Source organism: Alternaria arborescens (assembly GCF_004154835.1).
Source record: "Alternaria arborescens strain FERA 675 chromosome Unknown contig_8, whole genome shotgun sequence".
NCBI classification, from domain to species: Eukaryota; Fungi; Ascomycota; class Dothideomycetes; order Pleosporales; family Pleosporaceae; genus Alternaria; species Alternaria arborescens.
The window spans coordinates 667355-695019 of NW_021167863.1; the positions used below are offsets into that span (position 1 = coordinate 667355).

Consider the following 27665-nt stretch of genomic DNA (forward strand, 5'->3'; position numbering starts at 1 on the left):
ATTTCGAGTATAATATATTATCATAGCCCTTGCTTGTCTTTCACGAGATATCCCTGTTGGCGTCTACAGCTTACTAAGATCAAAGTCCTTGGCTTCACTACCACTGACATGCTCTTCTGCGAGCATCTTTCCTGTACCCGGAATCTGAAACGGCTCTGCAGGCTGCACAAAAGCAATGAACCTACAAGGCTCAGTCTCGGATGGGTTATGCCATTTATGCATAGTACCGCGCTGGATAATATGATCCTAACTCAATCTATCAGCACTGCGTTCGTAACAGCAAAATTCCACGTTCTTCAACTATCTGCAAAGAAAACGCGAGCATGAAGACACAGAGAAGCAAACAATACGTACCCCGGGGTTCAAATTCACCATCTCCCCTGTGGCAGTCTCTAGTTTTACCTTTCCATGCGTGCAGACTACGTAGTCGATGGATACAGTTTGGTGCATCTGACTGGCTTGTCCGGGGCCGAGTTCGCAGACAATGAGGTGGGAACCCGATCCATTGGATACGATAGAGCGGCCGGTGTAACTGGTGTCTCCTTCTTTGGATGTGTATGCCTCGATATCCTTGTCGCCCTCGAGAGTGGCTGGGGTGGAAGACGTGGCATCTAGTTATAAAGCCTTGCATCAACAGCTGGTCTTGTATTTGCTATGGTGGGAAACAAGACGAAGCGTTGAGACTCACATGATCGAGCTGTTCCACCGACACCTGGGTAGCCGTAGAATTGTAGCGCCGGGCTTGAGTGAATAGTGCTTTTGCCCTGCTCGTTGTGCGTGATGATGTAGCGTTTGGCTGGAGGTAGTGATGTGATGGACTCGTACATCTCCGATGAAGCAAGGCGTGCGTCGTTTTCCGCCATTATGAAGAGGTGGTTTCGAAAACAGAGGGAAGAAGCTGGATGCGATGAGGGGTAAGTAGCGAGAATTCCTTGACGAGGTATCTGATGTCAGCAATGCAGAAGTGATGGTGATGTTCGTGTCATATGTACTTTTCTCTTATAGAGCAACGCTTCCAGTACCTACTCAGAAGCGACTACAGCTGGTAGTAGGCTTTCTGTCTGCAGGGCGAGATCTGATGTAAGCGCGGGATATTGTTGCGCTCCTTCTGCATGAGGCTTAGATGTGGACCAAAGATAAGGCTGAAGTACCCACCTGTGAAATACACGTCAATCATGTGGATAGCTATTGAAAATTGCAAGAAATACGCCTTTTGTAGACCAGACATGGTTGGTAGATTGCTGCATTGGTATGGACACACTAAAACCATGTTTTGTCTACTTGAACGCCCGGCTCATCGAAAAGCTGAAGAATAGTAATCGTAAGCAGCCACAACCATTAAACATATACAATGAAGTTGAACTATTCATTGCTCATCTGACGTCAGCGCTATTAGGCTTTGGCCTTTTTGGCCCCCTTCTTTGGCTTGGCAGCGGCCTTCTTCTCCTCAACTTCCTCAGCAATAGGCTCAACAACGACCTTCTCCTTCTTGGCCCGCTTGCTCTTAGGCGTTGCTTCCGGAACAGTCTCCTCCGTAACGGCGGCAGCCTCGAGTGCGACATCTGACTTGCGCTTGCTGGTCCTCTTAGGCTTCTTGTCTGCAACAGGTGCAGTGGGTTCAGCAACCTCCTCAGTTGCGGCCTGAGCGAGTTCAACAGCCTTCGCTTTTGGACCCTTCTTACCCTTCTTTGCGGGTGCAGGGGAGACAGCCTCGACAGCCTCTGTGACCTCGACAACCTCTGTGGGCTGAGGCTCTACTTGAGCCTTCGCACCCTTCTTGCCTTTTTTGCCCTTTGGTGTGGTAGTAGTCTCCTCAGTAGCTGCCTCGGTAAGAAGTTGTTTGGGCTTCGCGGGCTCGAGAGTAGTTATGCTAGTGTGCTTGGGAATAGTGTCAACAGTCTTCAGCGCCGGTGCTTCAAACTCGTAGTCGAAGGTCTCTTTGAGCTGTTTAGCCTTGCTTGTCCTCCTCTTGTTCTCGTTTTCGATGCGCTTTCCCCATTGCTCTCGTCCGACACCACGCTCCATCTCGAGACCGGCCTTCTTGTTGCGGGGGTCGACCTTGAATCGCTCGTTGGCACCCTTGAAGAGATCTGGGTGGACCTGCTCATTGGGGATGAGATGAACTTTGAGAATGTGGCCGAACAGCAAGTAGTTGTTCATGGTTCGCGCGACGATGTCGGCGACTTCTTGTGATTGGAACTCGACGAAGGCAAAGTGCTTGGAGGCGCCAGTCTTCTTGTTGCGCGACAGACGTAACCGGTTGACTTTGCCAAACTGTGAGAAGTACTGCTTCATCTGAGGTTCGAAGAAACCACGAGGCACGCGACTAGACGAAGTATTAGCAAACTATAGTGTACAATGAAGTGGTACACATACCCAACGTAGAGAACACCAGGCTCGTTGGACTTGGGAGCAGCCTCTGCCTGCTTGATCGCTTTCCGCTGTTTTGCGCTAAGTTTGGGAACCTTTGCGGCCTCGTCAAAGTTTTCGTCTTCGTCAGCATCATCCGAATCGGAATCGCTGAAGCCAGCGAGTAGAGCTGCGGTCTGGTCGTCTTCGGCTGCGTCGTCTGCGTCTTCTGCGTCGTCTTCTACTGCTGTGACCTCGGTAACCTCTACCTCGGGTTCAGTCGCTTCTTGCTTCTTTCCACCCTTGGTCTTCTTTGGCTTTGCGACAGTGGTGGTCTCCTCGACTACAACAGCGACATCCTCGACAGGTGCGGCATCCGCTGCCTTTCCCTTCTTAGAGGCCTTAGCCTTGGGCTTGGGAGCCTCTGCTACGACAGTCTCCTCTGCGACTACAGTCTTGCCCTTCTTTGCTTGCTTCTTGGGCTTCTCTTGTGCTTCGGCGACCTCGACTACCTCAGTGATGGGCTCGGCCATTTTAACATCGACATCAGCAGCGGCCTTGCTCTTCTTGCCCTTCTTTGGCTGGACAGGCTCGGCAACGGCGACGGGCGCAGCCTCTTCTTCAATGTCCATAAAGTCGGCAGCTTGTTTACGCGCAGATTTCCTGGTTGGCTTCGCTTCAACGGGCGCGACATCGTCCGACTTTCTGGGCTTCTTCGCCTTTGGCGCCGCCTCTGATGCGACTGAAATGGGTTAGCGAGCATATCCAGGATTTATTCTCGTCGCAATTGCTCACCCTTGCGCTTCTTTCCCTTGGTGTCGTCGGCAGCCATGTTAAATTTGTGTGATTGCGTGAGGTTTGTGTGGTCGCGAATGTTGTTACGCGCAAAAGTTCGGAGGAGAGCTCAGGCGCGGGAACTTTTTTCGAGGGCAGTCGCGCTAGCGGACACTTGCCAAGATAGTCCCCCAGCCTTCACCATCCACCTGCCATTTCATACACTCGCGCTACGTCAAAAGATATCAACTATACCAATACTCACTAAACACTGTGTTGTCGGTTTCTCGGGCTGACTGTTTGGCTTGCTCTACTCGCCACCAAATTACTCTAGGTCCGACCAACATGGCGCCTGTCGTAGATATGAGCGACAAGAACGCGTGGGATGATTCTCTACTGATCGATTCCTGGGATAGCGCGGTTAATGAGTATAAAGTACGTCCCCGCGAACCGCCATTCCGTGATCTTTGGAGGATATCGACTGAACAGAATAGAAATATCACAGCATCCACCAATCGGGTAAGAAGCTCGAAGACGTCCTAACTGAGGAGGAGCTAAAGGAACTACGGGCGTAAGTAGCTTCTAACGCTGTACGTGATGATCCTGACGTTTGTAGGGACTATGGAGACTTGATGGATGGAGCGGAGACGGCATCGGCAGCAGCAGAGACTAACGGCGTCGCGGATCATGAAGATATCGATACGCCAATGTCAGAAACCAATAGCGTTGCTCAGGCAGACCAAAGCGGTCCGTCGCCGCAGCAGGTACGTGGACATGCGAAACCGTCGAGTACCGAACCCTGACTTACAAGAACCAGGAACCAGATCTCTCCGGAGAGCAAGAACCGCAGATCCAATTGCCAAGGGCTGAGGCTCCTCCGGTGCCACATGCTGCCGGAAGTCTTGCAGGTGCCATGCCGCAGGCCATTCTTGGAACAGGTAAGTCTTGATTTTGACAGCCGTTGCTTCCGGACGATGTGGGGAGCTTGACAGTTGATGACATGCTGACTGTATACAGTGCAGGATGAGAATATGAAGAACATTATGATGTCGTGGTATTATGCCGGTTACTATACTGGTCTGCATGCTGGACAACAGCAGGCTCTCAAGGAGCCCCCATCAACACAGTAGCAGATCCACAGAATGACGACTCTTGAAATCATTTTACGTCAAACTGTGGCTGCCCAGCGCGTTTGGAAGGCACAGTAGACACTTCGAGGCTTGAATGTCATTATTTTGAACCAATGGGGTGAGAAACCTCATGGTCCAGCCCTTGTACGCGACTGACCACCTATACAGGTTGTGCCTCAAAACTTCGGGAACACAGGCTGCGAGATGAAAGCTCTGCAGTTCCTTCATGCGGCTGGCGAGTTCCCAGCCCCATCGCTCAGGCATCTTGAATAGTTGTGTCCCTGCGCTTATAGCCTTGGTGGTCCATAGATTACCGAATCGGGCGGAAGCGAGACAGATCTGCGACACCACCGCGACAGTCTCGAACCCACCTCCAACGGTTCGAGCATCAAACACCCCCGCCGTTGCGCCCAGCCAAGTGCGCATCACTAAAATCTCGCCATTCTTGCAGGCGATCAACGTTTCTCCCAGTGCCATGCCGAGAGCAGGGGGCTGGTGTTTCGCCATGTGCGCGACCGGCCTGCAAGCTCTTCAGTGTCAACAATTTCATGCGTGGATTTAAGGAATAGAATATCCCCAGGCATAAACTTTCTCCTCATCTCATCGCTCTTGCCTCATAATACCAGTGCTCCACTCTCTTTCTCTTACTTCATCAGCTTCTTATTGTCCGAGCCGGCCCTCGTAGTGCCCTTTCAATCCTTCAACCTTCTATCGTACATTCTAGTGCTTGCAGCGCAGGCTTACGTTCACTTTTACGACACTTTACACGATACGCAATCTAGTCATAATGAAGTACTTCACAGCACTACCCTTGGCAGCCGCGCTTGCATCCGCCGAGATGCAGGTCATGAGCCTTGCTCCTGCCGCCGCGACTGGCGCGATGACACACACTGTAAGCGCATCCTCGAACCCTATTATCGAGCTTCATTTAACAAATTGTAGGTCGTCGTTGGTGGAATGAAGCCTGTTGCAACCGGCATGGCGCCCGTTCTAGGATACAGCCCCGAAGCCATCAAGGCCGCTGTCGGCGACATGGTCATATTCGAGTTTATGCAGAAGAACCACACTGCCACCCAATCAACCTTTGCTGAGCCCTGCAAGAAGATGGAGGGAGGAATGGACTCTGGCTTCATGCCCAACCCCGAGGGCAAAGCTGGCGTCACATGGAACATGACTGTTGAGACAACAGACCCGCTTTGTAGGCTTTCCACGTTTATCGAGAAGGTGTAACAAAGACTAACATTATCAAGGGTTCTACTGCAAGCAACAAAACGGTATCCATTGTGGAAAGGGCATGGTATTCAGTATCAACGCTGCCGAGACTGGCGACAAGACCATGGCCGACTTCAAGGGTCTCGCCATCAAGACCAACGGTACAAGCCTCGTTGCAGGTGACCTCCAGTCTGTTGACCCCAACGCCGCTGCCGCCCCTACTACCGTCACCATTGAGGCTGGAGGTGCTGCCGCGACTGGAACCGGCAGCAGTGCTCTCGCTTCCGCCACCGTTGTTGCTGGACAGGGAACAGATGGTGCTGGTCAGACTTGCTCATGCCAGTGCCTCTGCGGTATGGCTTCTTTCCCCGAGACCGCAGCCATCAACAACTTCGGTGGATTCCCCGGCATGATTGCCTAAACGCCCTGACGACGAAACTTGGAGAGACGGTAATGAGGAGGATGGATCGACTGGGTGTATGCGTCTGGTTGGTCTTGGGTGGTGGTCGAGAACAATATTCTTATGACGGATTCGGCAAAAACGCTTCTGGTTTAGCATTTGTCCGGATTCTTATACCATTTTTATCATTTGCTGGGGCGTTTCGCATTATACCGTAATCCACATGCTGCGATGATTGCCGCGCGGTGGTGCTATTTAGGACTTGATTGCAAAGATGTAAACCTTTAGTATTAGAGCTAGATCCAAGAGATCGCACTTTCAAACTCTATGTTTTGCCTCAAAAATGTTGTTGTACTTTACTGTTGGTTTCCAGTGGTGACAAAATATTCTGTTGCATAGGAAACTAGGCGCAATGGGTTCCTCACAACGTTCAAAATCAGAAATCGGTGTATTCGGTATATCGAAAATCAATCCAAGCACACTCTTTCGCCTTCTAATCCAAATCCAAGAAACTCCGCTCCCATGATGACAGGATTCTAAACAGGTTGACCTGCGACTGTGGCGTGTCAAACTGTTGTCGTTATCGCGTTGCACGTCTTGTCTGACCGCTCATTTCTTAGCGCCCTCAGCAGCCTTCTTTGCCTCAGCTACACAAGGAGTCAGCATCGGATTGTTACACACAGCGCATAGTCTTTTCAAGCCTGTGCAGGCTCAGAATGCGACAATGGCAACTCACCAGCAGCTTGCTTAGCACGCATAATCTCCGCTACGTTCTCCTTGGTGCGTGCGAACTCGGTACCGGATTGCTGCAGCCTGTGATCAGCCAACATCCTTCAAAACCCCTATAAACAGCTTCTCTCATATACACATACAGTGTTCTTGCCTTTCTATTCATCAAGTCAGCGAATGATTCTTTGAAGAAAACCACGGCACGTGTAGTTGTGCGTGGTAACAACAGCGACAGAACATACCTTTCCGGCCTGCTCCTTGAGATTCTTCTCCCGAGCCTTGTCGCGCTGGTTGCCACGAGCCATTTTATCGTCTTTTTCGAAGGTGATGCACGTAAAGTTTCCCGAGTTTGTCTCTTCGGGCTGGTTGTTGCAGTGTGCGAGGTCTTGACTTGGAATACTCCTTAAGGGTGCTGAGGAAATTAGAGGTTTGGGTAGTCAGCGGCGGAAGTTCTGATAAAAATAGCGCGTTGTTTGTTTCCGCTGGCCAATCGATGGCAGGGGAAACCACGGGCTAGAACGTGGAAGGGGAAGCCGCGATTCGGGGTTTCTTCGCCACGTGCATGGACCTTCACGATCTTCCTTTTTCATCGAGATCGCTGTTTACTTTTGCTTATAGTTCCCGTTGTTGCACCGTTGTGGACTTGACGTCCGTTGTTCTGCATATGCTCTCTGCTGCTGTTGGCCTGGCACGAGCAACTTCTGGTTCTGAAAATGAGCCATTCTGTATCACAACCCAGCACCACCAATGCTTACTCTTCCCTGTGATCACATCTCGCAAGCTCAAATATACGACAAAATTAGGCTACATTTCACGAACTAGCCTGCATCGTGCGAATCGCAATGCACATCAGGCGGCAGTGGCTACTGTTAGCACGTTCAGCGCCCCGCATAAGGCTGAAGGTCGACTTCGGCAGCGGTGCTCTACAGCCCGCTATTTGCGCCAATAATTCTGAGATAGGTTGGGCCGCCAGCTGTATAAGAAGGCTGCACAGGCTTCTTTACACAGCCTCTCCTTCTATGTCTCTAGGCATCAGCCCTCTGTCACAGCACTCTCTGAATCTTTACTGAACTATGTCTTTCACAATCGTCCTATGATATTTGTCTGACGCTTGTCGTGGTAGATTAACGCAACTCGAGAGTTGCGACCGCAGTGGAGATGGCCCAGTACGTCTATCAGCCTTTGAATGAAAGCAACAGTGAAATCAGGCTGGTAACGTTGCTACCTTCATCGGATCGAGACAGCGAAGTGATCTGCGACCTCGAAATTGTTCGACTTACAAAAGAGGACGCCCCACACTACATAGCACTATCGTACACCCGGGGTTCCGCAGAATCGCCTACGAGGCTTCGAGTCTCGTCAGAAGATGATCACAGTATCGATATTACCAGAAACCTTGCAGAAGCTTTACCGTATCTTCGCGATCGTGTTTCACCCAGAACACTATGGATCGATAGCATTGGTATCAACCAAAAAGATCTAGCGGAGAGGAGCCAACAGGTCTAGCGGATGGCTGATATCTACAGTTTAGCAGCGGGAGTGATTGTTTGGCTGGGCAAAGACGACGCCAGCAGTAAGGTGGCTATGGAAACGTGCATGATCTTTGGTACCAAGGTTGAGGTTGAATTCAACAGAGAAAAGAAACTGAGAAGCCTGACTGATGAACCGGATGATGCTCATTGGATCGACATGAGACGACCGCTTCCGTACGACTTCGCAACATGGCAGGCGATCCTAGATTTTCTGCGCCGGCCGTGGTTCCATCGCCTCTGGATCTGGCAGGAAATAAGTCTAGCCAAATCGAACGCCGTCATTATGTGTGGCACCGACACAATGCTATGAAAACGACTCCGCACATTGCTAGATTGTATTGCCTATAAGCGCTGCCTAGTTCCATTTGTAGGCGATGAGACTGAAGACGCAAGTGTGTTCGTGTCGAACGCGTACAATCTAGCAAGGGGCATGGAAGTTTCGCTTTTGGATCTGCTTGCATACATGCGACATGCTCAATGTCACGATCCACGAGACCGGGTATACGGTATCTTAGGATTATCATTCAAGATTGGCACGGGAACAGACCTACGACCCGATTACAGCAAGCCAATAGTGGACGTCTACATGGACCTTATGATGGCCTCAATGCAGAAGTTGAAACGTCTTGACTTGTTGTCCCTATGCAGATACGAGGAAACGAGAGGAAACTGGCCATCCTGGATACCTTATCTCATGGACTTGGAAAAGGGGCGTCGCATATCCTCGTTTGCGTCTGGGAAGTCATGCTGTGAGGTAGAACTGCTGGAAACCAGGATACTGCGGATGACCGGAATATTTCTGAGTCAAATCACCATGGTAGATGAGTTTGATGCGTCTTATGAAAACGCTGAATCTGCGATCCGACGGTGGGCGAATCGTTTAGATATGGCTTCCGATTACGTCGATGGCAAACCTCTTGCCGAAGCATTGTGCCTTGCCATCTGTGGAGGTGACCTGGTAGACTACCATGTGCCAACTCTCAAGTCACATCCAGGCCTAGCATCATCAGTAGCAGTGCTTAAAAACACTGTGCAGCCTGAATTCAGTACGGCTGTCACGGATTGGGATAAGAAGGACTTCTTCCACCACGTGTTCACCATGTGCAGAGACCGAGCACTCTTTACAACGTCCTCTAATCACATCGGTATATGCCCTAAAGATACCCGCAAGGGTGACCAGATTTGCGTATTACTTGGATGTGATGTCCCAGTAGCCATACGTTCAGACTCGAATGAGCATTACAAGATAATCGGATATAGCTACGTGCCCAGATTTAGCAGCAATGAAGGGTTCTTAGGACTTCTACCTAAGGGTTATAGAGAGGTGCAACACTATAGCGCTCAATCAGGGATGGACTATTGGGTCTACCTGAATTCTGAGACTGGGAAGATTCAGGTCGGAGATCCAAGGCTAGGTGATGAGCTACCGTCAGGGTGGCAGCGAGTCACAGATATTGAAAGGCAATTCTGGGAGGAATACGTCCATGATGGCGCGTCGAGTACGCGGACATATCTTGATCCTAGGTTGACGAAGCCGGAGCTACATAAGCGCGGAGTACCGCTGGAAGATATTGAGTTTTCGTAGGCGACGAATTTCAGGATTGTTGACCAAGTGAGTTCCTAGTGCTCGAGGCTGTTACAAATCCCCACAATCTGTGTTGTGAAAATACAGATGGTGTGAAGGTAGGGCCCGTGATGCGAAGCACGTGAAGGAAAGAATCGCGACAAGCGGGGCTTATCTGTCAGACTACGCGCTAAGCGAGACCCTGATCAAAGTGATCGCGCTCTCCCGCGCTATGTGCAGAACATTTCCCCTCGCTTCTACACCAACATATCCACTCGATCCACCACCATGCCTATCTCCAAGAAGGACAGAGTACGTTGAATACCAAACACTGGCTGCTGCTGATGTGATATACTGACATCTTAAAAAGATCCAGCGCGAGCACAAGAAGGCGGACAAGGCTGGCACCCGCGCGCCAGTCAAGGCAAACGGCCTGCCCGTGAAGCCGCCCAAGCCCACGTCCATCGTAGGCACTCTCGCGCTTCCTACCTGATGCTTTTGCATTGCATGGCATCATTGCGCACAGCTGACCACCCATTTAATACAGTGCCAGAACTGCCGCCGCGAGATCGTCAACACGAACAAGGCGCAGCTCGAGGCCCATGCCGCCAGCCACGACGCCACGACGTGGCCCAAGGAGAAGTGCTGGCCAAACGACTTCTGAAGGATTGTATCTTGGGCTTGGAATGGTCGACAGGACTACAATCAGTGGAGGCACACACGCGCGAATATCCTTTGATGGGGAATATCCAGCAGAGGGCAGGCAAACGACCGACTTCGCACTACGAGGAAGGACGTCTTAGTTGCTGTATGAATATACCACATGGTCCAAAGGAAGGACATGTCACCCCGCAGCCACGCACGCTTGCAGTGGCAGGCATGCGAGCAGCCAGTAGTCACACTGAAGACTCAGTATTTGAATGGCACCTGTCACATACTCATGGAAAGCACAAGTGCTCCCTGATGCTGTTTATCTGCACACACACACACACACACACACACATACACACACACATGTTTTTGCAAGACTCTCCCTGGTATGACCAGTGATTCGCACCGGAAGCGTAGTAGCCTCACCGGTATCCACACCTCTGTCGTCTGAGCTACACAGTCTGTCCGCACGCATGTTCGAGATGTGTCGCTGATATCCCAGCACTAACCCAAGACTCTCCCACTCGTTCGCGAAAGCAGTGGAGCCCTCTCTTCCCGATCCAACCTCTCTTCACCCTCGCCGCCTCCATGGCTGCTCTTCGTCCTCCAAACAATATACGAGTACCCAAGCGGTGGATAGAAGAATACACTGTGCAATGTTAGACCATCCACTCCTATCAGATAAAACGCTATCCTACATCAGTAGCAGACTTGCAAGCGCATCATGCTGAACTCGTCTCTTGACATAGTCTGGATCCACGTATGTGTCAGGGGCATGGTCATGATGCTGGACACGCCATGGGCCGAATGCAGAATCCAAGATAAGCCAAAGCCACAGTCCCGTTGCAAGCACCGATTTTGCAGCCTCGAACATAAGCACCTGGTAGGGCGTCGCAATCGCTCTGCGCTGTACGTATACGATGAACACGATGCCTGCAGCCATAAATGCCGTCATTGAGGGTGCACTGTCGAGACTGTTAGTCTGCGCAGGACACGCATATTGCAACAAAGCGCAAGCAAGACCCACAAGAAGGAGTAGAAGTCCTCTCGGTAAGGAAACACCATCTGTTCCCATGCGAAGAACCCCAAAATGACCATTGTGGGTATTGAAACGATGGCCTGGAAGATGCCAAAGCCCCGAAGAGTCTGTTGCCCAAGAGGGCGATTGTCCACACTTGCCATGCCAGTGACGCTGCTCAACAGTACGAGTTATTAGCCCTGGTGTAATTCAATGTGCAAAATGAGGTTTGCCATCCGGTAGTGTTGGAAGAAAACGGAACACCAATGTGCCCTGTGGTCTTGACCCGAAATCGCGGCGAGGTGCAAATGCTGCTGCCTAGGCATGTGAAACATTAATATGAAGGATTGTGGCGCAGCTTGAATATCGTATTGATCCAACCCAAAAGCACGAAAGTCCGCCTTGCTCTACCGATTGATTGCATGCATGCTTATCTTTTGTCCAACATCAAATCTTCCCCACCTCTACGAAATGCTGAGCAAAAGCCGAGATCCACTAGATTCAAAATCGAGGTTGGCAGTACTGGTTTCGTTTACTACAGTATATGTAATATGATTTGTTGCATTTGCCATCCCTTGCTGGAGGTCATTAACACTGCCATAAATCTGTAGACATTACATATGGCTCTACTTCTTTTCTAGCCTACTCTTCTCGTCGTTCAATATCTCCTCAACATTATCTTCAATGCTTGGTCCTTTCGGCTGCCATCCTACTAACTTCTTCGCCCTCTCCGCCTTACCGCGGCTGTTGAAACCCCAGCTTACAGCTTCGAAACCTGCCTGCTCAATCGCCTTGTCCTTGCCAAGCTTTTCCTCTTTCAACTCTTTCTTGTCGACGAGACCTAGCTCCGTTGCCTTCTTACCCATGAGGCGTGCAAGATCTGCCCATAGATGCTCGCCGTTCTCTACGAGATAGTATCCCTGTTCGTTCCAGAGCTTGGAGTCGGTGTTGTTATTCACGGCGGCTTCGGTCAGCAGAACGAAGAGTTGGGCAAGGTCTGAGACGTGGACGTTGTTCCAACGCGCTTTCCCTTGGCCGATGATGGGAATATATTGACCAGTCAAGATCAAGTGTGCAAGTTCGTATGCCTGTCTGCTTCTAGTGTTCAGCGGGCCTCGTCCACGCCCGTAGATGGTCGGTGGGCAGAGGATAGCTGTTTTGACCGACTCAGATCCAGCTGCCAGCACAAGGTCGTCGACATTCTTGTGGAAAGCATCCTTTGGCAATCCAGTCAAGTCTTGCACGGCTGTCCAGTCGTTGTATTCACGTTCCGACCATTCGCCCAACTTGTTGTCGTCTCGCATAGTCTCCCAGCACAAGATACCAGTGCCACCAGTGTGCAACCAGAATCCAGGCTTTTCCTTGGAGTGGCCAGATGCTAGACCCTTTGCGATCGCTTTCGCGGCGCCTTCGTGGTCAGATGCATCCGCAGTGTCTGCGAATCGTTAACGCTGACTGCATTGTCATTCAATCCCATAGGTAACTCACGAATTACTACATCTGCCTTTGCTGCCTCATCTTCCAGGATCTTGGAGTCGTCCAAACCACCAATAACGATCCGCACCTTGGGAAAAGCCTCGGTGACAGACTTGGCTTTCTCCTCTATACCCTCATCAGTATGCTGCACTGCCCATGGAGAGAGCACTAATAACTACCTGTCCGCACAAGAGCCGCAATCTCGTAATCAGAGTGCTTGTTGTACAGTGCAAAGAGGGTGTCGCCTCCAATATAGCCAGTTGCGCCGGTGCTGAAGGGGGTGAGAAATTAGCAAGTCGATCGACATTTCGACGGGTTTACGTACAGAAAGATTTTAGGTGCCATGATTAAACTATTAGAATATGAATCTGTGATGCGGGTTGCTAGAATTCCGTCTTGCGTTTGTGCTGATGCACCTCATATCATTGATGGAGCACTACGACCGCATGTGACGTCATCACGCCAGAAACATCGGGACTACTGGAAGAACATTTTATCGCACGGCAAGCCCCAAATCTAGCCCTACTGATGTTGCATACAGAACGTCACCTTTGCGCCTGGTACTGTTGTTAACGGCTACAACCATCCTTACACTCACATAAGACCTGAATCAGTATGTAAGTGGCGTGTCGCATAGCTGCATCTTGCACAGCTTGCATCCTCTCGGCACGTGGTTGTCTCAAAAAGGCCATTCTTTATGTCCATAGGTATGGCAACGATAGATTACTGTAAACTGCTGCTCAAGCCACTTCTGACACCTCTGGAAATTGATCACCAACTTTGGAGAACGCGCCCTCTTTTCCTTTCTTCAACGTCATATCCAAGAAGGTAACAACATATTCGGTTACAAGGGTTGTCATTCTGCGACCCTCGATATTACCCAGAAGCTCTCCAACCTCCGCTGGCAATTTCCCATCTAGACCCAACGCGGTCATGACCAAGGGAAGGTCTGAGAAGCTGTAGTGCGCAGCGTTCTTGACTTCGAGCTCCTTCTTCCAACCAACGAGGTGTGGCCAGAGAGTCTTCCAGGATGGATCAGTCTCTTGTGTCTTGTTTTCGTGGCCCATGAGCATGAAGGGACCGTCGAAGCCGGTTGTTAACACAGAACCAAACATGGAGCCGTCAAGATTGACTCCACCTCTGAGAGAAGGCATATTCATCATTGCAGTAGCTGCTGCTGCACCACCCAAGGAATGTCCAACAACGGCCATTTTGGATACCCTTTCACGGCGCAAACCTGTTGGAAATAGATCTTTCGAAGCCGAGACGTTGTAAATCTGGTTAGAGACGAACTCAATGTCCGCGACTCGTGTGCTAAGGGCAAGCTCAATGTCCGCGTCGCTGTCGATCTCGACGCCGGTCACTATAGTACCATCGGGGAACTCAACCATGTCGGCATCGTAGGGGTGGTCGATAGAGAGTACCAAATAACCAGAAGACGCGATATTCTGGAGCATGGCATTGTACAGATGTCGAGACGTGGCGAGTGCGCCTGAGAACAATACGACGGGCAAAGAGTGGCTGGAGCAAGCGTCTTGTCTTGCTGGAGTCACACACGTTTCGAGACCCAGTGATTGGAAGCTTCCGTTAGGGAGACCGTATGCGCCAAACTTGGTATCCATGAAATTTGCTGTAGCAGGCGGCATATAGGAATCGATTTTTCGGCGGCGACAATGAGTGACGGGATAGAAGCTGGACACCACGACAGATCGAGGACTGCTGTTATTGGCGTATGGATCTAAGCGACTATGGTCTGTGAGCGATGCGGAAGCGATCGTCACATCGTAGTGGTGGGACCCGAGGACGGGGAGTACGGTTCTGGCAGATACTATGCCTGGCGAAGACGCCAGAAGTACAAGTAAAAGTGAATTGCAAAGACGCATGATGTCGAAGATTGATGAGGAAGATGGTATGCGGAATTTCGCTGCGATTTGGAAGGAAAGGGTAGAGAATGCTGGCTGTATTCAATTCGTAGCAGTGCTGCAGTGGTATCTATAGTTCCGGCTTGAGTGTAAGTTATATGGTCGACCCTCTTCAAAGCGCTCTATCATAACCAAAAGCAGAAATAGCAGCATGTACCATCGTAATTAGCCAAAGATGACAATGCAGCAGAGCCGCAGTTTGACCGATATGGTTGGTACAGGTGGTTCTCTCCGGTGGCTCATCGGTGGTATTAGTGTTTAGTCTCAACGAAGCCTAGACGCGTTCTTTCGCTTCCTAAATCGGTTAAGTCGAATGGCACCGACTCTACTAGGGCCCGCTACTCGTATGCTTCGTTCGTCGTCAAGCGATACCATTTCCTAAAGCATTCTTCTTGACATTCCGAAGTCCTCAATGTTGTTTGGAAACAACCCCTCTTTGGGTGCCGTGCACTAACAATTAAGCCTTGCCGCCGCAATCCTACTCAGCGTTCGAGGGATCGCAAGCAACATGTCACCGAGCATTGGGCCGTATGATGGTCGTAAGGCTCGACGAAAACGATGCGGAGCCTGTGCCAAGCGAAAGATCAAGGCGAGTGTTCTGGCCATCTACAGTCTGACCTCGCTGACAGGCTAAGTGCGATGGAGGAGTGCCATGTGACCGCTGTAAACGGACACAACAAACATGCATAGTACCCACACGGCCCGCGACTTCGAGCTTCGTCTTCGTCAACCCAAGAACCAAGCCCGAAATGCGGCTTTTATCACAAGTTAGCTTGGACAAGACTGAGCGAGAGGTGAAATACTTCTTTAGCTCATTTTTGCCCATGAACACTTTCTCACATGGTAACTTGCTAGTGCAAAGGGAGCTGCAAAGCATAATGCACTCCTCGAACGCTTTGAGAGATGCCCTTTGCGCAATAGCGTCCCTACACAGATTTCAGCAGATTCGATGTTCAGGATCAGGGGTTGAAGATAGGAACTGGCACCGGAGTGCAATGCAGCTTTATGTTGGATCGGTTCGCTGTGTTCAATCGCAAATTACCCAGAACAAATTTGGAGACGATCCTTCCACTCTCTGGACGACATTTCTTCTTGGCCTTTTCGAGGTATGCGAAAAATGTTAGAGCAGACGTGATCATAGTCTGACATAGCTTAGTTGATGTGCGATGCCGGCGGAACCAATTGGCTCTCGCACTTCCTGCACGGAACTTGCACGATTCTGCGTCTTCAACATCCTTCCTGCCTTGCTCTTGCAGACGAAAAAAGTACGCGAAAGCGTACCTTCTTCCTCTCTGCCCGCATATTCGAGATATCGAGGGCCTTGATCTACTCTGAGCCTACCTTCTTAAGTGAGCCTGCATGGACTAGCGCACTAGCAGATCTTTGGAGCGGCGAAGGAGCCGCTTTTTGGCACCCCAAAGAAGCACTCTTCGATATGCTGCCTAGCTTTTCCGAATTAAGTATACGTGCAATCCAGTATTGCGCATCAGAAGCAGAGCATCTATCGGAAAAAGTGCAGACTGAACAAGCGCAGTACCTAGCCGCTGAAGGCTTGCTACTTCAACAATCTTTGCATGAATGGTGGGATGGCAGCAACGCATGGCAGTCTGCATCAGGTGCATTGGACCCAGAGCTTCTTGTCGCTCATGTGTACTATCATGCCGCCAGCATCTACCTCTCAGGTACTTATGACTATCATGTGCACTGGACCAAGCCTACGGCGCCACGTGCGCCGATTTTACCTCGTACTCAGATCGAGTGGCACACACACGAAATCCTTCGGTTGAGTCGTGAGTTGTTGGTCACTGGAATTGCAGGGGTGCTGCTGTTCTTCCCTTTGAGGGTCGCAGGAGCGCGTGTTCGGACTACCCGTGATATGAAGGAAATCTTGACCTTGTTCCATATTGTGTTGCAACGTGGGTATGCCGTTGCTGACGCGTTGACGGCGGATTTATTGGAGTTGTGGGGATGTAGAATTGTACCGTAGATGTCAGTGGAATCCAGAGAGATGGATGTGTCTTGAACAGTAAGAATTCTCGCGACGACTTCGAATCTCGTAACGCAAGAGGTCATTGCAAGGTACACATGGACGATTGGAGAAAGCGCATGGGGTGCTTTGACGGCCAATCACGTTTACGTTATTGGCTGTTGCAACGCCTTGCCTATTTCAGCTAACAGGAAAAGGCTTGGCATAGCAGCACCGCTCGCAGCTTTCTGACGGGAACGTCGACGCCGCCGCCCACGCATTGCACCTCCACAACCACCACCCACATCGTCACAATGGCTCTCGGACCTTCTGACATCCACGCAAAGACCAAGACCACGTATGTCCGCAACCCCGTCGAACGCAATCGCAGCCACCTTCCCCGAATGAAACCGGTCCTCGAACCACATTCCAGCGCACAACCATCGGAGTAGCAAAGGGAATAGGCTGACAATGGCATAGATGGCACATCGGCTCATGGGGTAACCCCTACGAGGGCGGTGGCCGACCCGGAAAGGGCGTCGTCACCTACGCACTGAGCCCCAACCGTCAGCGCCCCATGGCCACCTTCATTGGCAAGGGCTTCTGGAACGTCGTGCGCCGCTCGAGGAACCAGGTCCTCTACTTCATCCCACCTCTGGCCATCGCATATGGCACCATGCAGTGGGCTATCGAGAAGTGAGTTGATGGATATTGATGAGAATAGCAGGGACATGGCAGGGCATTGGTGCATGGGAAAGCAGGCTAACAGTGGTAATAGGAACGAGTTCCTCAACTCCAAGACTGGCCGCGCTCTGTACGGCGACGAGGAGTAAGCGAGCGGAGAAGAAGAGCGATGAAGATGGGTGTATAGTAAGAGGAGTTGGAGGGAGGAAGCGGAACACGACAATTCTCTTTGCATCAAGCCAACGAATAGACTGTACAACCAACATGCACGTTCCTTTCCACCCGTGTCGCGTTCTCAATCTACTAGACAAAAGTCTGTCGCCCAGTACACGGCCCTTCATTGATCACTTCATACTCGGGGATTACACCACCCTCGAAAGGCGCAGTAATAGTGACTGTCTCCTGGTCACTCGGATACGTTGTGACATGTCCCTCGCCCGTCAGGTCGGCAGCGAACAGCAGACCGCCTTTGCCTCCGTACAACCACAGCTCCCGAGACGGGTCTTGAGGCAGAGTGATGTGCGCGAGTCCAGCTAGCAACTGTACGATCCTCGGCATTGTCAGCGCAAATTAGTGTACGAGGGAGATCCGACTCACTGTGGCACAGGAGCGTTATGCAATCCGCCTTCAAAGCGTGGTGGCTGGACAACGTAGCTTAGATCCGTCACATTCCCTAGGTTTAATGCACGGCTTCCTGCGATGCCTGCTGTTGTAGATATCAAGAAAGGATTCCTCAGACGCCAACACTGGATGGTGGAGGTGTTTTGAGGCGTGGTGACTAACGCAGGCGCCGTAAGGTAGAGGGTGTTGTTTGATGTATCGCACGTTTGCGCAGTTATAAGGCAAGATAAGGAGAGCACGGCGAAGGCAGATACAGAGAGATGCATTGTTGCAGAAGGCTATGTTATGATCTCGGAATGACTAGCAGTTGGGTAGCCTCTTGTGTTCAAATATATTGCGGTGCGAAAGAACAAAGTTGGTGCTGTACTACGCTATCGCTGCGGGCTGACGACCTCGGGGCAATAGCTGATCGGACATAAGATAATGAAACTAGTAGATTGGTGCATGAAGGCGCATCTGGATGATCGACATGCAGTGCATTGATGGAGATGAATGGGTATGACATTATAGACCGCTTAGGTGTGATGTGGCCATGTATGGCGGCCGGGCTGAAGCAGAAGGCAATCTAAGAAGAGCAGTCGTTATTCATCACCAGTGCGTCTCTTTGCAAAGCATTGGGATGAAGAGAATAAGCTCAATAGATGAAGGTTTACCTAAGTCAAATTCTAGGCCCAGGCTCTAGCACATGTTCACGCGTACAGGCGACCCCGCTTAGTAAGGTCGGCATGTCGGTGGCATGTAGAACTTCGATGATTCTGTCATATCCTAGCTTTCGCCATCGAAGCGCACCCGCCACAAGACATTCTCCTACTGCCAGCCCGAGGCAGTCTGAACAGGCGCGGTATTACTCTCACCCTACTTATCTGTAATATACCCAAACCCATCGTTATACCCCACCCCGCAGTCCTGTCACATCTGTTCCGCCGCCATGTCGACACTCCTCCGCCGCTCAGGCAACTTAGCGCGACTATCCCGACCCTGCCTCAACGCTGCCACGAGGGCACCACGCACATTACGCACACGAGCACCAATACCACAATGTATATATACCCAGCAACGGGCGCGGCGATTCGCAACCGGCCCGCCCGAAGAGCCCAAGAACAAGAAGGAGGGCGAGGCAGCCAAGAAGGATGGCCAGGCAGACAAGCATGAGCTTGCTGATTCTGCAAAGAAGGAAGGAGAGGCTCAGATGTCCAAGCTTACACCCGAGGAGGAGAAGATGCTGGATCAATTAGTCTCCTTCGTGTCAATGGGCGTTCCCAAGTCGCAGAAGCAGAATATCAAGGAAGCAATGGAAGAGATCAAGCGCACCGGAATACCACCGGAGCTACGACACGAGATGGACAAGCTGGAGAGGGGCGAGAAGCTGGATCTGGCCACCGCGGCCAAGATCTCGCGGCTAACAACCAACATGGCCCGCAAGGCGGCTGATCAGCATCAGCAGAAATTCAAAGAGGATGGTTCCCAGGAACCACACCAGAAGTCAGGCGCACACGACCCAGGCCCAGGTACAGGCAAGGGTTCCAAGGGTGGCGCTGGCGGAGCTGGCGGACCGGTCGGGCCCATGTTCGGAGGCGGAATGGATACCAACACAATCCTCATCAGCGCTTTCCTCGCATACATCACATACAAGACCATCTTCCCAGGCGAGAACTCCAAGGAGATAACATGGCAGGAGTTCCGAACGACCTTCCTGGACAAAGGTCTGGTCGAGAAGATTGTTATCCTGAATGGCAACAGGGCGAAGGTCCACCTGCACCGTGAGGCTGTCGCCGGCATGTACCCTGACTCGCCATCCGTCAACCAAAACTTCTACTACTACTTCACTATTGGATCCGTTGAGGCTTTCGAACGCAAGATGGACGACGCACAGTACGAGCTGGGCATTCCTAGCTCCGAGCGCATCCCTGTAGCATACTCCAACGAGATCTCCTGGTTCGGCACCTTCTTATCCTTCGGTCCCACTATCCTCCTCCTCGGTTCCCTCTTCTACTTTACAAGACGTGCGGGAGGCGGCGCTGGCGGAGGTGGCGGCGTCTTTGGCATGGGCAAGAGTCGCGCCAAGAAGTTCAACCACGAGACGGACGTCAAGGTCAAGTTCTCAGATGTCGCTGGTATGGACGAAGCCAAGCAAGAGATTATGGAATTCGTTTCTTTCCTCAAGGACCCCAGCCGATTCCAGAAGCTCGGTGCGAAGATCCCTCGCGGTGCTATCCTATCTGGATCCCCAGGTACTGGTAAGACTCTTCTTGCCAAGGCTACTGCGGGAGAGTCAGGCGTTCCTTTCTTCAGTGTCAGTGGTTCTGAGTTCGTCGAGATGTTCGTTGGTGTTGGTGCATCGCGTGTCCGAGACTTGTTCGCCAATGCGCGCAAGAGCACGCCCTGCATCATCTTCATTGATGAGATTGACGCTATCGGTCGTGCCCGATCGAAGCAGAACTTCGGTGGTGGCAATGATGAGCGAGAGGCAACTCTCAATCAGATCCTAACAGAGATGGACGGATTCAACACGACTGAGCAAGTCGTCGTTTTGGCTGGTACTAACCGACCCGATGTTCTGGACAAGGCGCTCATGAGACCCGGCCGTTTCGACAGACATATCAACATCGACAAGCCCACCATGGACGGCCGAGCACAGATTTTCGGTGTACACTTGAAGAAGATCATCACCAACGAAGACATGGAGTTCTTGAAGGGCAGATTAGCAGCTTTGACACCGGGCTTCTCCGGTGCCGACATTGCCAACTGTGTCAATGAAGCTGCTTTGATTGGTATGTAGCAATGCTTCCCTAAATCATACATGTACTAACGATCCGCAGCCGCTCGTGCCAATGCTGAGACCGTTGCAATGGTACACTTCGAGCAAGCCATCGAGCGTGTCATCGGTGGTCTTGAGAAGAAGTCCCTTGTTCTAAAGCCTGAAGAGAAGAAGACTGTCGCCTATCACGAGGCCGGTCACGCTATCTGCGGTTGGTATTTTAAGTGGGCAGACCCCCTTCTCAAAGTCTCCATCATTCCCCGTGGTCAGGGCGCTCTCGGTTACGCTCAGTACCTTCCCAACGGCGACACATACCTCATGAATGTGAACCAGCTAATGGACCGTATGGCCATGACACTTGGTGGACGTGTATCTGAAGAGCTACACTTCGACACCGTCACCTCCGGTGCATCTGATGATTTCCGCAAGGTCACTCAGATGGCCACAGCCATGGTCAGCAAATGGGGTATGAGCAAGAAGATCGGATACATCTACTTCGAAGATGGCGAGGGCCAGCAACTCACCAAGCCCTTCTCCGAAGACACAGCTAAGAACATCGATATGGAGGTCAAGCGCATCGTTGATGAGGCCTACAAGCAATGCAAGGATCTCCTCACTGAGAAGAAACACGAAGTTGGTCTTGTAGCCGAGGAGCTACTCAAGAAGGAGATGCTTGGCCGTGAGGACATGATTAGGTTGCTTGGACCCCGACCTTACGAAGACAGCCAAGATTTCCACAAGTACTTCTCTGGCGAGTATGGCAAGGCACCGGGATACGTCGAGCCGGCGGGCGACGGTGTCAAGGGGCCTCTAGTACCTCCCAGCCCAGCAACCTTCAAGGATCTGGATTCCAGGAGGTGAGGTGCTGAAGATGTAATTTATATCAATTTCTCTTTTGTGTGCATTATGGCATGTTACGACATGGATGGGGGGTTTTGGCGATGATCAAGGGGTTTCATTCCACTCTAGACGAGCATGCGCAAGGTGTCTTGTTAAAATAGACGCGCGTTTTGGCTTTGTAACAGTATAGTTCATCAGGTCAAAGAGAAAGACCAAGAACGCAATTATCCATTGTAACGTTCAAACTTTGTGCTCTACGTACTCGTCACTTCTTGTTGCGTTCCACATTATCTTTTGTTGCAGATACGTGAGTGGCCATTGATTGCAAGACGATATGATGTTGACGTGGCAACGTTGCTGCATCGAATCCGTCTTAAAGCAGCTCAATGCTTAGAGTGCAAGGCGCCATACAAGAACAACGAAGTTCCATATCTGAGCAACGAGAAACCATGCGATGCTAATGAGCGTCCATACAAGAACAGTGAGACAGACACATATGAAGACTACGCCAGAGAAGGCGAGTAAAGCAGCCTTGAAGATATCTCTCCTCTTGGATGATACGGTAGAGTTCGAGGAACGCTTTAGCTGTCCAGACCTGGAACGTCCAGGAGCGTCTTCAGTGTCGCTGTATAAACTCGATCGTTGTACAGAAGCCTCCCTTAGATGTCGGTTCGTATTCTGAAATGCAGATGACGTTAAAGTTGGGGAAGAATCTGATGAAGGCATGCTAGGAAGTTGACGTAAGACTTTCCGCATGGCATCAATACTGTCATCTAGTTTCACGCCCGGAACCTGCAAAGCTCTCTCAACAAGCGCACCCCATCCCCTTCTCCACATCATCAGATCGACACTGACAAGTCTCCTGGTGCGCTCACTACAATCCCTGGTGTGCGCTTCTTGGACCGCTGAGTAGACCATATCTGGAAAGCAGGGCCTGCCATCAGCCATGAAAATCAGGTCAAGCGCGTGGGTCGACATGACAGTCATCTCTTGCTCCTTTACGACCTGAATCATAACGACCATTGCCAAGGCAAAGTCATGGCTAGCCAGACTTTGGTCTAGAAAATCGGTTTCTGCCGTTGCCAACACTTGAGAGACAGTCTCATCAAAAGATGGTGCCTTATCTAGAGCATCAGAGAGGTCAGGAGAGTCCGTGTCAGAAATCCGATCAAAATTGCGCCGTATATTCTCAAAGAACTCAGTATTGCGATTGGCGTTTACAGACTCAGCTTCGCACTCTTGCTTAACAAGCTCATCCAATGCGCTTCTCCACATCGGTTTGCCAATCTGGAGAATTTTCTTGTATCGCGCACTAAGACCTCTGATGTCTGCCTTATGAACTGCTAGAAAAATCTGGTCTGGGAAGCAGCGTCGGTTATCCGCCATCGCCATCAGGTCAAGCCTTTTCATCGTTGAAGCAGACATCTTCAGCTTGCTTAACACCTTGCTCATGACGGTTGCGGGCAGCGCCACGAGACTTACTGTCCGGCAATCGTTTTCTATTGTTTCTAAAACTTGGGCAACCACGCCATTGAAAGTCGGCGCTCCGTCAGGAGGCGGCGTATCCTTAATTTCATCAAGCGGATCGATGTAGTACTTCGCTCTGACAGACGAGCCCAATGAATGGGCAATCGTCTCCAGCTTTCGTAATAAAGCCAGCATCGGGTCGTTCGGTCGATCACTTATCGTCTTCAGACTGTAGGCTCCTCTAGTCTGGGTTGGATAATCCAAATAGAAGTCCAGAGCTGCTTGCAATGCGACTTTCGACTTGTACACAATATGCGAGCTGTGGTGGGCTTGGTCCAGCATGACAAGGTTGATGGTCTGCACATGTTTGCTCTCTAGGCCGAAGAAAGTGAAGTCGAATTTGTCTTTCGCTCTAGGCACTCCGTCTGCACCTTTAGCCAGTTCAAGCCGACCGTCTTGAATCACAGTGTAGGAGTTTCGAGCTTTCGCTAATGGCAAGTCTTCGAGCAAAGATTTAGCGTTGTCTGGTTGATTATGCGCCTGAGCACTAGCTGCCAACATCAATCTCTTCCAATCGCGGATGTTGTCGCGCTGGTCCTCCAAAGGTTCCGGGAGACAATTGTCGCGTAATATCATGACTAAACGTGGAGAAACGACGCTGATTATATGAAACTCGGTGTATGCAGTCGTTGTCTGTTCACCTGTGAAAGGGTTGGTGAAGTAGTCGTTCGGCCCTTCATAAATGCCAAACGCGTTTTCAGTGAGAAGAAACTCTTCAACGGCATCTGAAGGAGTAGCGAAAGACAGGTACATCGATCTGATATTGATGTTGAGCCACTTGGCGTCTTCTGGGTAGATTTCCTCGTAGAGATCTTCTGTCCATTTACCGGCAGGATCCATAGGCTTATCAATAATCCTTTCAAGGTTGTCGAGCCAGACATCGAGTGGGCGCGAGAAATTGCGTTCTTGCATGTATTCCAGAAACAATGCCCGATCGCTCGAAGCATAATCCTCTGCTCTCTGATGATTGAAGCGTGTGAAGAAGATGGGACTGCGATACTTCATGACGAAGATGTATTTTCGTAAAAGATCTTTGTCATGGCGTGAGAGTTCGACTTTGTCCTTGCCCGTTTTATGGGCATCTGTAACTTCGGCAATAATGCGACTTGCTTGGCCCTCAATACGGCTTAACTTCGTCTCAATTCGATTTTGCTCTTTTTTGTTGAATTTTGAGTCGTCCTTGTACATGTCATATTGTCCAAAGATTCGTCCCACCGGTGATTCGACAAATTTGGGAATGTCGTGACCTAGGTCAACTGCCGTGACTATATCTTCAACTCGTTGTTTTCTGTTCTGCTTCTTGCCATGATTGAGCACAGTCGAAGATGGGTAGGAGAAGCGACGGAGCAAGAATCGAGGAATGTAGTGCTGATATTGGGCTTTGGGTACTTCAGGGTTCGCACCTGCCATCGCTAGAGTGTTGCAAACATTAACAACCAAAGATACTGAGCATGTAGTTGGAAGATGGAGTGGTTATCTTGTTCGGACCCCGAATTAAGCGCCCGCGCAGCGACTACGCCTCTGTCTCACTGGGGCGCGCGCCTCAACCCCGCATCAGGAAGTGAGGTCTGGCCAGTAACAAGTCGCGACAAGCGAATCACTGTGTTGTTGGCACACAGATGCCCCATCCAATCCTTAACTTGTCACAGTCGACTCCCTCATTTCCACGCAAGCTTAAGAAATCATCTACACTTATGCCATGTGCCTCAGCAAGCGCCCAACACGTATCGCCTTTGGAGATGTATGCTTGACGATTTCCCTTTCCACAAGCAGAGACGTATGTATCCTCGCTCTTGTCCACGAGCTTGAATACAAGGAACAAGAAAACAAGAACCAGCAGTGCAAATGGCAACATCATACGCACAGCGCTCCTGTTGTTCTTTTCTATTGCTTCGTGTTGCTCGAGTCGTTCTTCGTCAGATATGGGCTGTGAGCGCTCGCCGGTGGCTCGCAGCTCCCCGTAGCGGTTGCCAGGCTCAGATTCGTAGACACGACCGGATGCATCGCGGAAGGTGTAGGTCTGGGTATCAGCGTCATAGCCTATGCGCTCGAAACCGTCTGGCAGTCGCTCAGCGTCCTAGAAGTCGTGTCAGTGACCTGCTAGAAAGAGGGTGCTACCTAGGTATATGGGGACACTTACACTGTCCACATCTGTCCAGCGACCCATGATGAAGAGCTGTAGGCTAGCTAAGGTTAGTTGGGAGGGTGAGTGAGACAGTCGAATGAAGGTAATAAAGAGTTATCGCGTTTCTTTGGAGGGTTACGAATATGCGATCGCGCTGCTTTTGAATGCAAGAGTCGCTCCTGTAGCTTAGAGAGGGCGAATATCTAGACCGCCAGTTGTATGGGGGAACAAGGTTTCGAGACTACGTGGTGACGCGTTGTGGTGCAGCAGAGACGTGATGACGGGAGGTGGGGGCGTCTAAGCCACAGCCCCTGCGCGTATCCGGGTGGCCTAATTCTTCACGGTCACGAACGGCTGCATGCTTCTGTCTTATGAACTAACACCGTCATTACGCTTACTACTTGCTATCATGAATACATTCTTACCATCTTATAATCGCACAAATCACGTCTTCTTCGGTGCTTTGACTCAGGGTGACCAGCTATGGCTGGTGATTTGCCACTTCCGCTTTGCGAATATTGTGGTAGTCCATATCCTCAAGACTCTGGATTGTTTCTATTGACAGTGGCGCGTCATCTTGCGTGTGGCCATGTCTATTACCACCTGATATAAACGATCTGATGGTCTTCAATGTTCCTCCGTGAAGTTTCTGAGTAGCAATCCTTGGGGCGCTTGGATCCTTGTGCTGGTCATGGAGCGCGTCGCCTCGCTGGGTACTCGACTTGCTACTTCGTGAGGATCTGGACAGCCTCATGATAGCCAGGAAACGACGTCCGAATTGCTGAAGTACGCTATCCTTGTTCCGTCGATCGTCGTCAACAAGGATCGTGATGAAAACTCCGCGGATAACAATGACAGACGCCATGATAAGTCCAACACAAGATTCGACAATGAACCAGTACGCAGCCCACACCGGCGCCGTTCCGTTCCCTGCCTCGGTTGTCTCGGTCAATGAGCCGACGACTCGGATCAGCGCGCAAATGATCATTACTGTCGAGAGGCCTAGCAATGCCACAATCGATAGTTTTCGGGAGAACGACATCATCGATTCGTTTACAACGACAATGGGAAAGCTCACAACTAGGAAAATCAGTATTTCCATTCTCATCTTGACCCATTAGGCCGCATCACGTACTGAGAACATCGCCTATGATATCGAGGACGCCGACGAGAACGTTACCCGCGACACTTCTTTCATGCTGCCGGGGATTGAAGCCACATGTAGCTGTAAACTGTCAGTAACTTGAACCTCGATAAAAAATTGAATACCAACTGACCTGCGTCTGTACCAAAGTGTGGACAGATAACCACAAAGTTGATGACTGCATAGATCCAGCAAACGACAAGAAAGCCTACGGTTATCCAGTAGAACCGCATGATCTTGACTGATAGCCCTCGGGTCAAGGTGTGAAAGAAATTCATAAAAGCAAACTTGACTAGGTAAAGGGAAGTCCAGTTGAACGTGGAGAAGATGAAGGCCCACTTAGGCGTGTCCAATATTGCAGGAATATCCTCTCGGAACGGAATCGTCTTCCTTTGGTTCATGGCTTCGATAAGATAGAAAGTGTTCAGAAGCCTGTGGACGCAGACGAACGCGACTATCAGACACAAACATGACACCAAGACAAAGCCATCGTCCCATCGTATTTTCCGACCGCCAAAGATGCGAATCGCGAAGCGTGCTAACACGGAAAGAATAGCAAGCCCGAAAAGAATACCCGTCGTGATCTAAGATTTGTGTCAGCATCTACAATGAATCGCCAACAGGGAGAGTGCATACCACAAATGGCACCTTATCAATCCTACCAGCATGGTCAATGATGTACTGTCTACCGGGCACATATTGTGCTGGTGGTAGCTTCGACGGATCAATCGACATATCTTGGGTATAGCTTTCGTAGCGCGGAATCTAGGTAAGGAGGAGACTGTACGTTAGAGCTACAGAATTCCAAGTGGGAAGAGGACGACATGACAAGCATATAACAAGATCTAGTATCGCATGCGATTGTGTGAAGGGTGGGGGCTATTGAAGTATATATATACTCCGCATGCTGCATCTACTATTGATTGATCTTTTGGCATCGTCAACTGGGATCATGACCGGTCGCAGCGTGTCGTACAAATAATGCCTTGTTGGGGTCGGGAATCGAAGAGCGAATCCCCAAATCCCCGAGAACACCGACATATTGGTAAGATTCGATTGACGGACATGAAGGAAACGATAGCGAATGTCGGGTTGTAATATTGTAGTACAGGAAGGCAGTGCTGATCCTAGCGCTGACGCCCATGCACCCAGGTGAGGCTAGCGCCTTCCGTGCCGCCCTCCCATCTTGCCGCCTCGTCCTGCACCTTTACTCGCACTTCGACAACAACTACCGTGAGATCGG

At 50.7% G+C, this 27665-nt stretch overlaps 17 protein-coding genes across 17 annotated transcripts; 6 read left to right on the top strand and 11 right to left on the bottom strand.

Moving 5' to 3' along the window:
- Positions 1–63: 63 nt before the first annotated feature.
- AA0111_g4436 (hypothetical protein) lies at positions 64–863 on the bottom strand (the record flags this gene model as incomplete). Its single annotated transcript, XM_028650439.1, has 3 exons — positions 64–246; positions 355–611; positions 689–863. 3 exons carry the CDS (start codon positions 861–863, stop codon positions 64–66), a joined length of 615 nt encoding a protein of 204 aa, XP_028508024.1.
- A 529-nt stretch (positions 864–1392) lies between these two features.
- AA0111_g4437 (hypothetical protein) lies at positions 1393–3181 on the bottom strand (the record flags this gene model as incomplete). The annotated part of the gene is made up of 3 exons (XM_028650440.1): positions 1393–2326; positions 2377–3091; positions 3145–3181. 3 exons carry the CDS (start codon positions 3179–3181, stop codon positions 1393–1395), a joined length of 1686 nt encoding a protein of 561 aa, XP_028508023.1.
- A 287-nt stretch (positions 3182–3468) lies between these two features.
- Positions 3469–4253, top strand: AA0111_g4438 (hypothetical protein; the record flags this gene model as incomplete). Its single annotated transcript, XM_028650441.1, has 5 exons — positions 3469–3558; positions 3618–3694; positions 3740–3887; positions 3941–4061; positions 4141–4253. 5 exons carry the CDS (start codon positions 3469–3471, stop codon positions 4251–4253), a joined length of 549 nt encoding a protein of 182 aa, XP_028507971.1.
- Positions 4254–5040: 787 nt separating this feature from the next.
- Positions 5041–5886, top strand: AA0111_g4439 (hypothetical protein; the record flags this gene model as incomplete). The annotated part of the gene is made up of 3 exons (XM_028650442.1): positions 5041–5145; positions 5196–5451; positions 5504–5886. The coding sequence occupies 3 exons, from the start codon at positions 5041–5043 to the stop codon at positions 5884–5886; spliced, it is 744 nt and encodes a 247-aa protein (XP_028507970.1).
- Positions 5887–6474: 588 nt separating this feature from the next.
- On the bottom strand, positions 6475–6899 carry AA0111_g4440 (hypothetical protein; the record flags this gene model as incomplete). Its single annotated transcript, XM_028650444.1, has 4 exons — positions 6475–6512; positions 6602–6671; positions 6738–6752; positions 6837–6899. 4 exons carry the CDS (start codon positions 6897–6899, stop codon positions 6475–6477), a joined length of 186 nt encoding a protein of 61 aa, XP_028508220.1.
- Positions 6900–8940: 2041 nt separating this feature from the next.
- Positions 8941–9711, top strand: AA0111_g4441 (hypothetical protein; the record flags this gene model as incomplete). Its single annotated transcript, XM_028650445.1, has 1 exon — positions 8941–9711. One exon carries the CDS (start codon positions 8941–8943, stop codon positions 9709–9711), a length of 771 nt encoding a protein of 256 aa, XP_028508221.1.
- Positions 9712–9978: 267 nt separating this feature from the next.
- On the top strand, positions 9979–10354 carry AA0111_g4442 (hypothetical protein; the record flags this gene model as incomplete). The annotated part of the gene is made up of 3 exons (XM_028650446.1): positions 9979–10002; positions 10061–10156; positions 10238–10354. The coding sequence occupies 3 exons, from the start codon at positions 9979–9981 to the stop codon at positions 10352–10354; spliced, it is 237 nt and encodes a 78-aa protein (XP_028508218.1).
- A 491-nt stretch (positions 10355–10845) lies between these two features.
- On the bottom strand, positions 10846–11439 carry AA0111_g4443 (hypothetical protein; the record flags this gene model as incomplete). Its single annotated transcript, XM_028650447.1, has 3 exons — positions 10846–10990; positions 11040–11306; positions 11369–11439. 3 exons carry the CDS (start codon positions 11437–11439, stop codon positions 10846–10848), a joined length of 483 nt encoding a protein of 160 aa, XP_028508219.1.
- Positions 11440–11985: 546 nt separating this feature from the next.
- Positions 11986–13180, bottom strand: AA0111_g4444 (hypothetical protein; the record flags this gene model as incomplete). The annotated part of the gene is made up of 4 exons (XM_028650448.1): positions 11986–12794; positions 12848–12961; positions 13015–13106; positions 13161–13180. 4 exons carry the CDS (start codon positions 13178–13180, stop codon positions 11986–11988), a joined length of 1035 nt encoding a protein of 344 aa, XP_028508217.1.
- A 395-nt stretch (positions 13181–13575) lies between these two features.
- AA0111_g4445 (hypothetical protein) lies at positions 13576–14481 on the bottom strand (the record flags this gene model as incomplete). The annotated part of the gene is made up of 1 exon (XM_028650449.1): positions 13576–14481. The coding sequence occupies one exon, from the start codon at positions 14479–14481 to the stop codon at positions 13576–13578; it is 906 nt and encodes a 301-aa protein (XP_028508198.1).
- Positions 14482–17037: 2556 nt separating this feature from the next.
- Positions 17038–17556, top strand: AA0111_g4446 (hypothetical protein; the record flags this gene model as incomplete). The annotated part of the gene is made up of 3 exons (XM_028650450.1): positions 17038–17081; positions 17204–17419; positions 17502–17556. The coding sequence occupies 3 exons, from the start codon at positions 17038–17040 to the stop codon at positions 17554–17556; spliced, it is 315 nt and encodes a 104-aa protein (XP_028508215.1).
- A 154-nt stretch (positions 17557–17710) lies between these two features.
- AA0111_g4447 (hypothetical protein) lies at positions 17711–17965 on the bottom strand (the record flags this gene model as incomplete). Its single annotated transcript, XM_028650451.1, has 1 exon — positions 17711–17965. One exon carries the CDS (start codon positions 17963–17965, stop codon positions 17711–17713), a length of 255 nt encoding a protein of 84 aa, XP_028508216.1.
- Positions 17966–18000: 35 nt separating this feature from the next.
- On the bottom strand, positions 18001–18294 carry AA0111_g4448 (hypothetical protein; the record flags this gene model as incomplete). Its single annotated transcript, XM_028650452.1, has 1 exon — positions 18001–18294. The coding sequence occupies one exon, from the start codon at positions 18292–18294 to the stop codon at positions 18001–18003; it is 294 nt and encodes a 97-aa protein (XP_028508222.1).
- A 662-nt stretch (positions 18295–18956) lies between these two features.
- On the top strand, positions 18957–21647 carry AA0111_g4449 (Mitochondrial respiratory chain complexes assembly protein; the record flags this gene model as incomplete). The annotated part of the gene is made up of 2 exons (XM_028650453.1): positions 18957–20799; positions 20848–21647. 2 exons carry the CDS (start codon positions 18957–18959, stop codon positions 21645–21647), a joined length of 2643 nt encoding a protein of 880 aa, XP_028508223.1.
- A 369-nt stretch (positions 21648–22016) lies between these two features.
- AA0111_g4450 (hypothetical protein) lies at positions 22017–24563 on the bottom strand (the record flags this gene model as incomplete). Its single annotated transcript, XM_028650455.1, has 1 exon — positions 22017–24563. One exon carries the CDS (start codon positions 24561–24563, stop codon positions 22017–22019), a length of 2547 nt encoding a protein of 848 aa, XP_028508160.1.
- Positions 24564–24750: 187 nt separating this feature from the next.
- Positions 24751–25320, bottom strand: AA0111_g4451 (hypothetical protein; the record flags this gene model as incomplete). The annotated part of the gene is made up of 2 exons (XM_028650456.1): positions 24751–25230; positions 25294–25320. The coding sequence occupies 2 exons, from the start codon at positions 25318–25320 to the stop codon at positions 24751–24753; spliced, it is 507 nt and encodes a 168-aa protein (XP_028508159.1).
- A 439-nt stretch (positions 25321–25759) lies between these two features.
- On the bottom strand, positions 25760–27157 carry AA0111_g4452 (hypothetical protein; the record flags this gene model as incomplete). The annotated part of the gene is made up of 4 exons (XM_028650457.1): positions 25760–26358; positions 26414–26503; positions 26556–27006; positions 27059–27157. The coding sequence occupies 4 exons, from the start codon at positions 27155–27157 to the stop codon at positions 25760–25762; spliced, it is 1239 nt and encodes a 412-aa protein (XP_028508162.1).
- Positions 27158–27665: the final 508 nt, after the last annotated feature.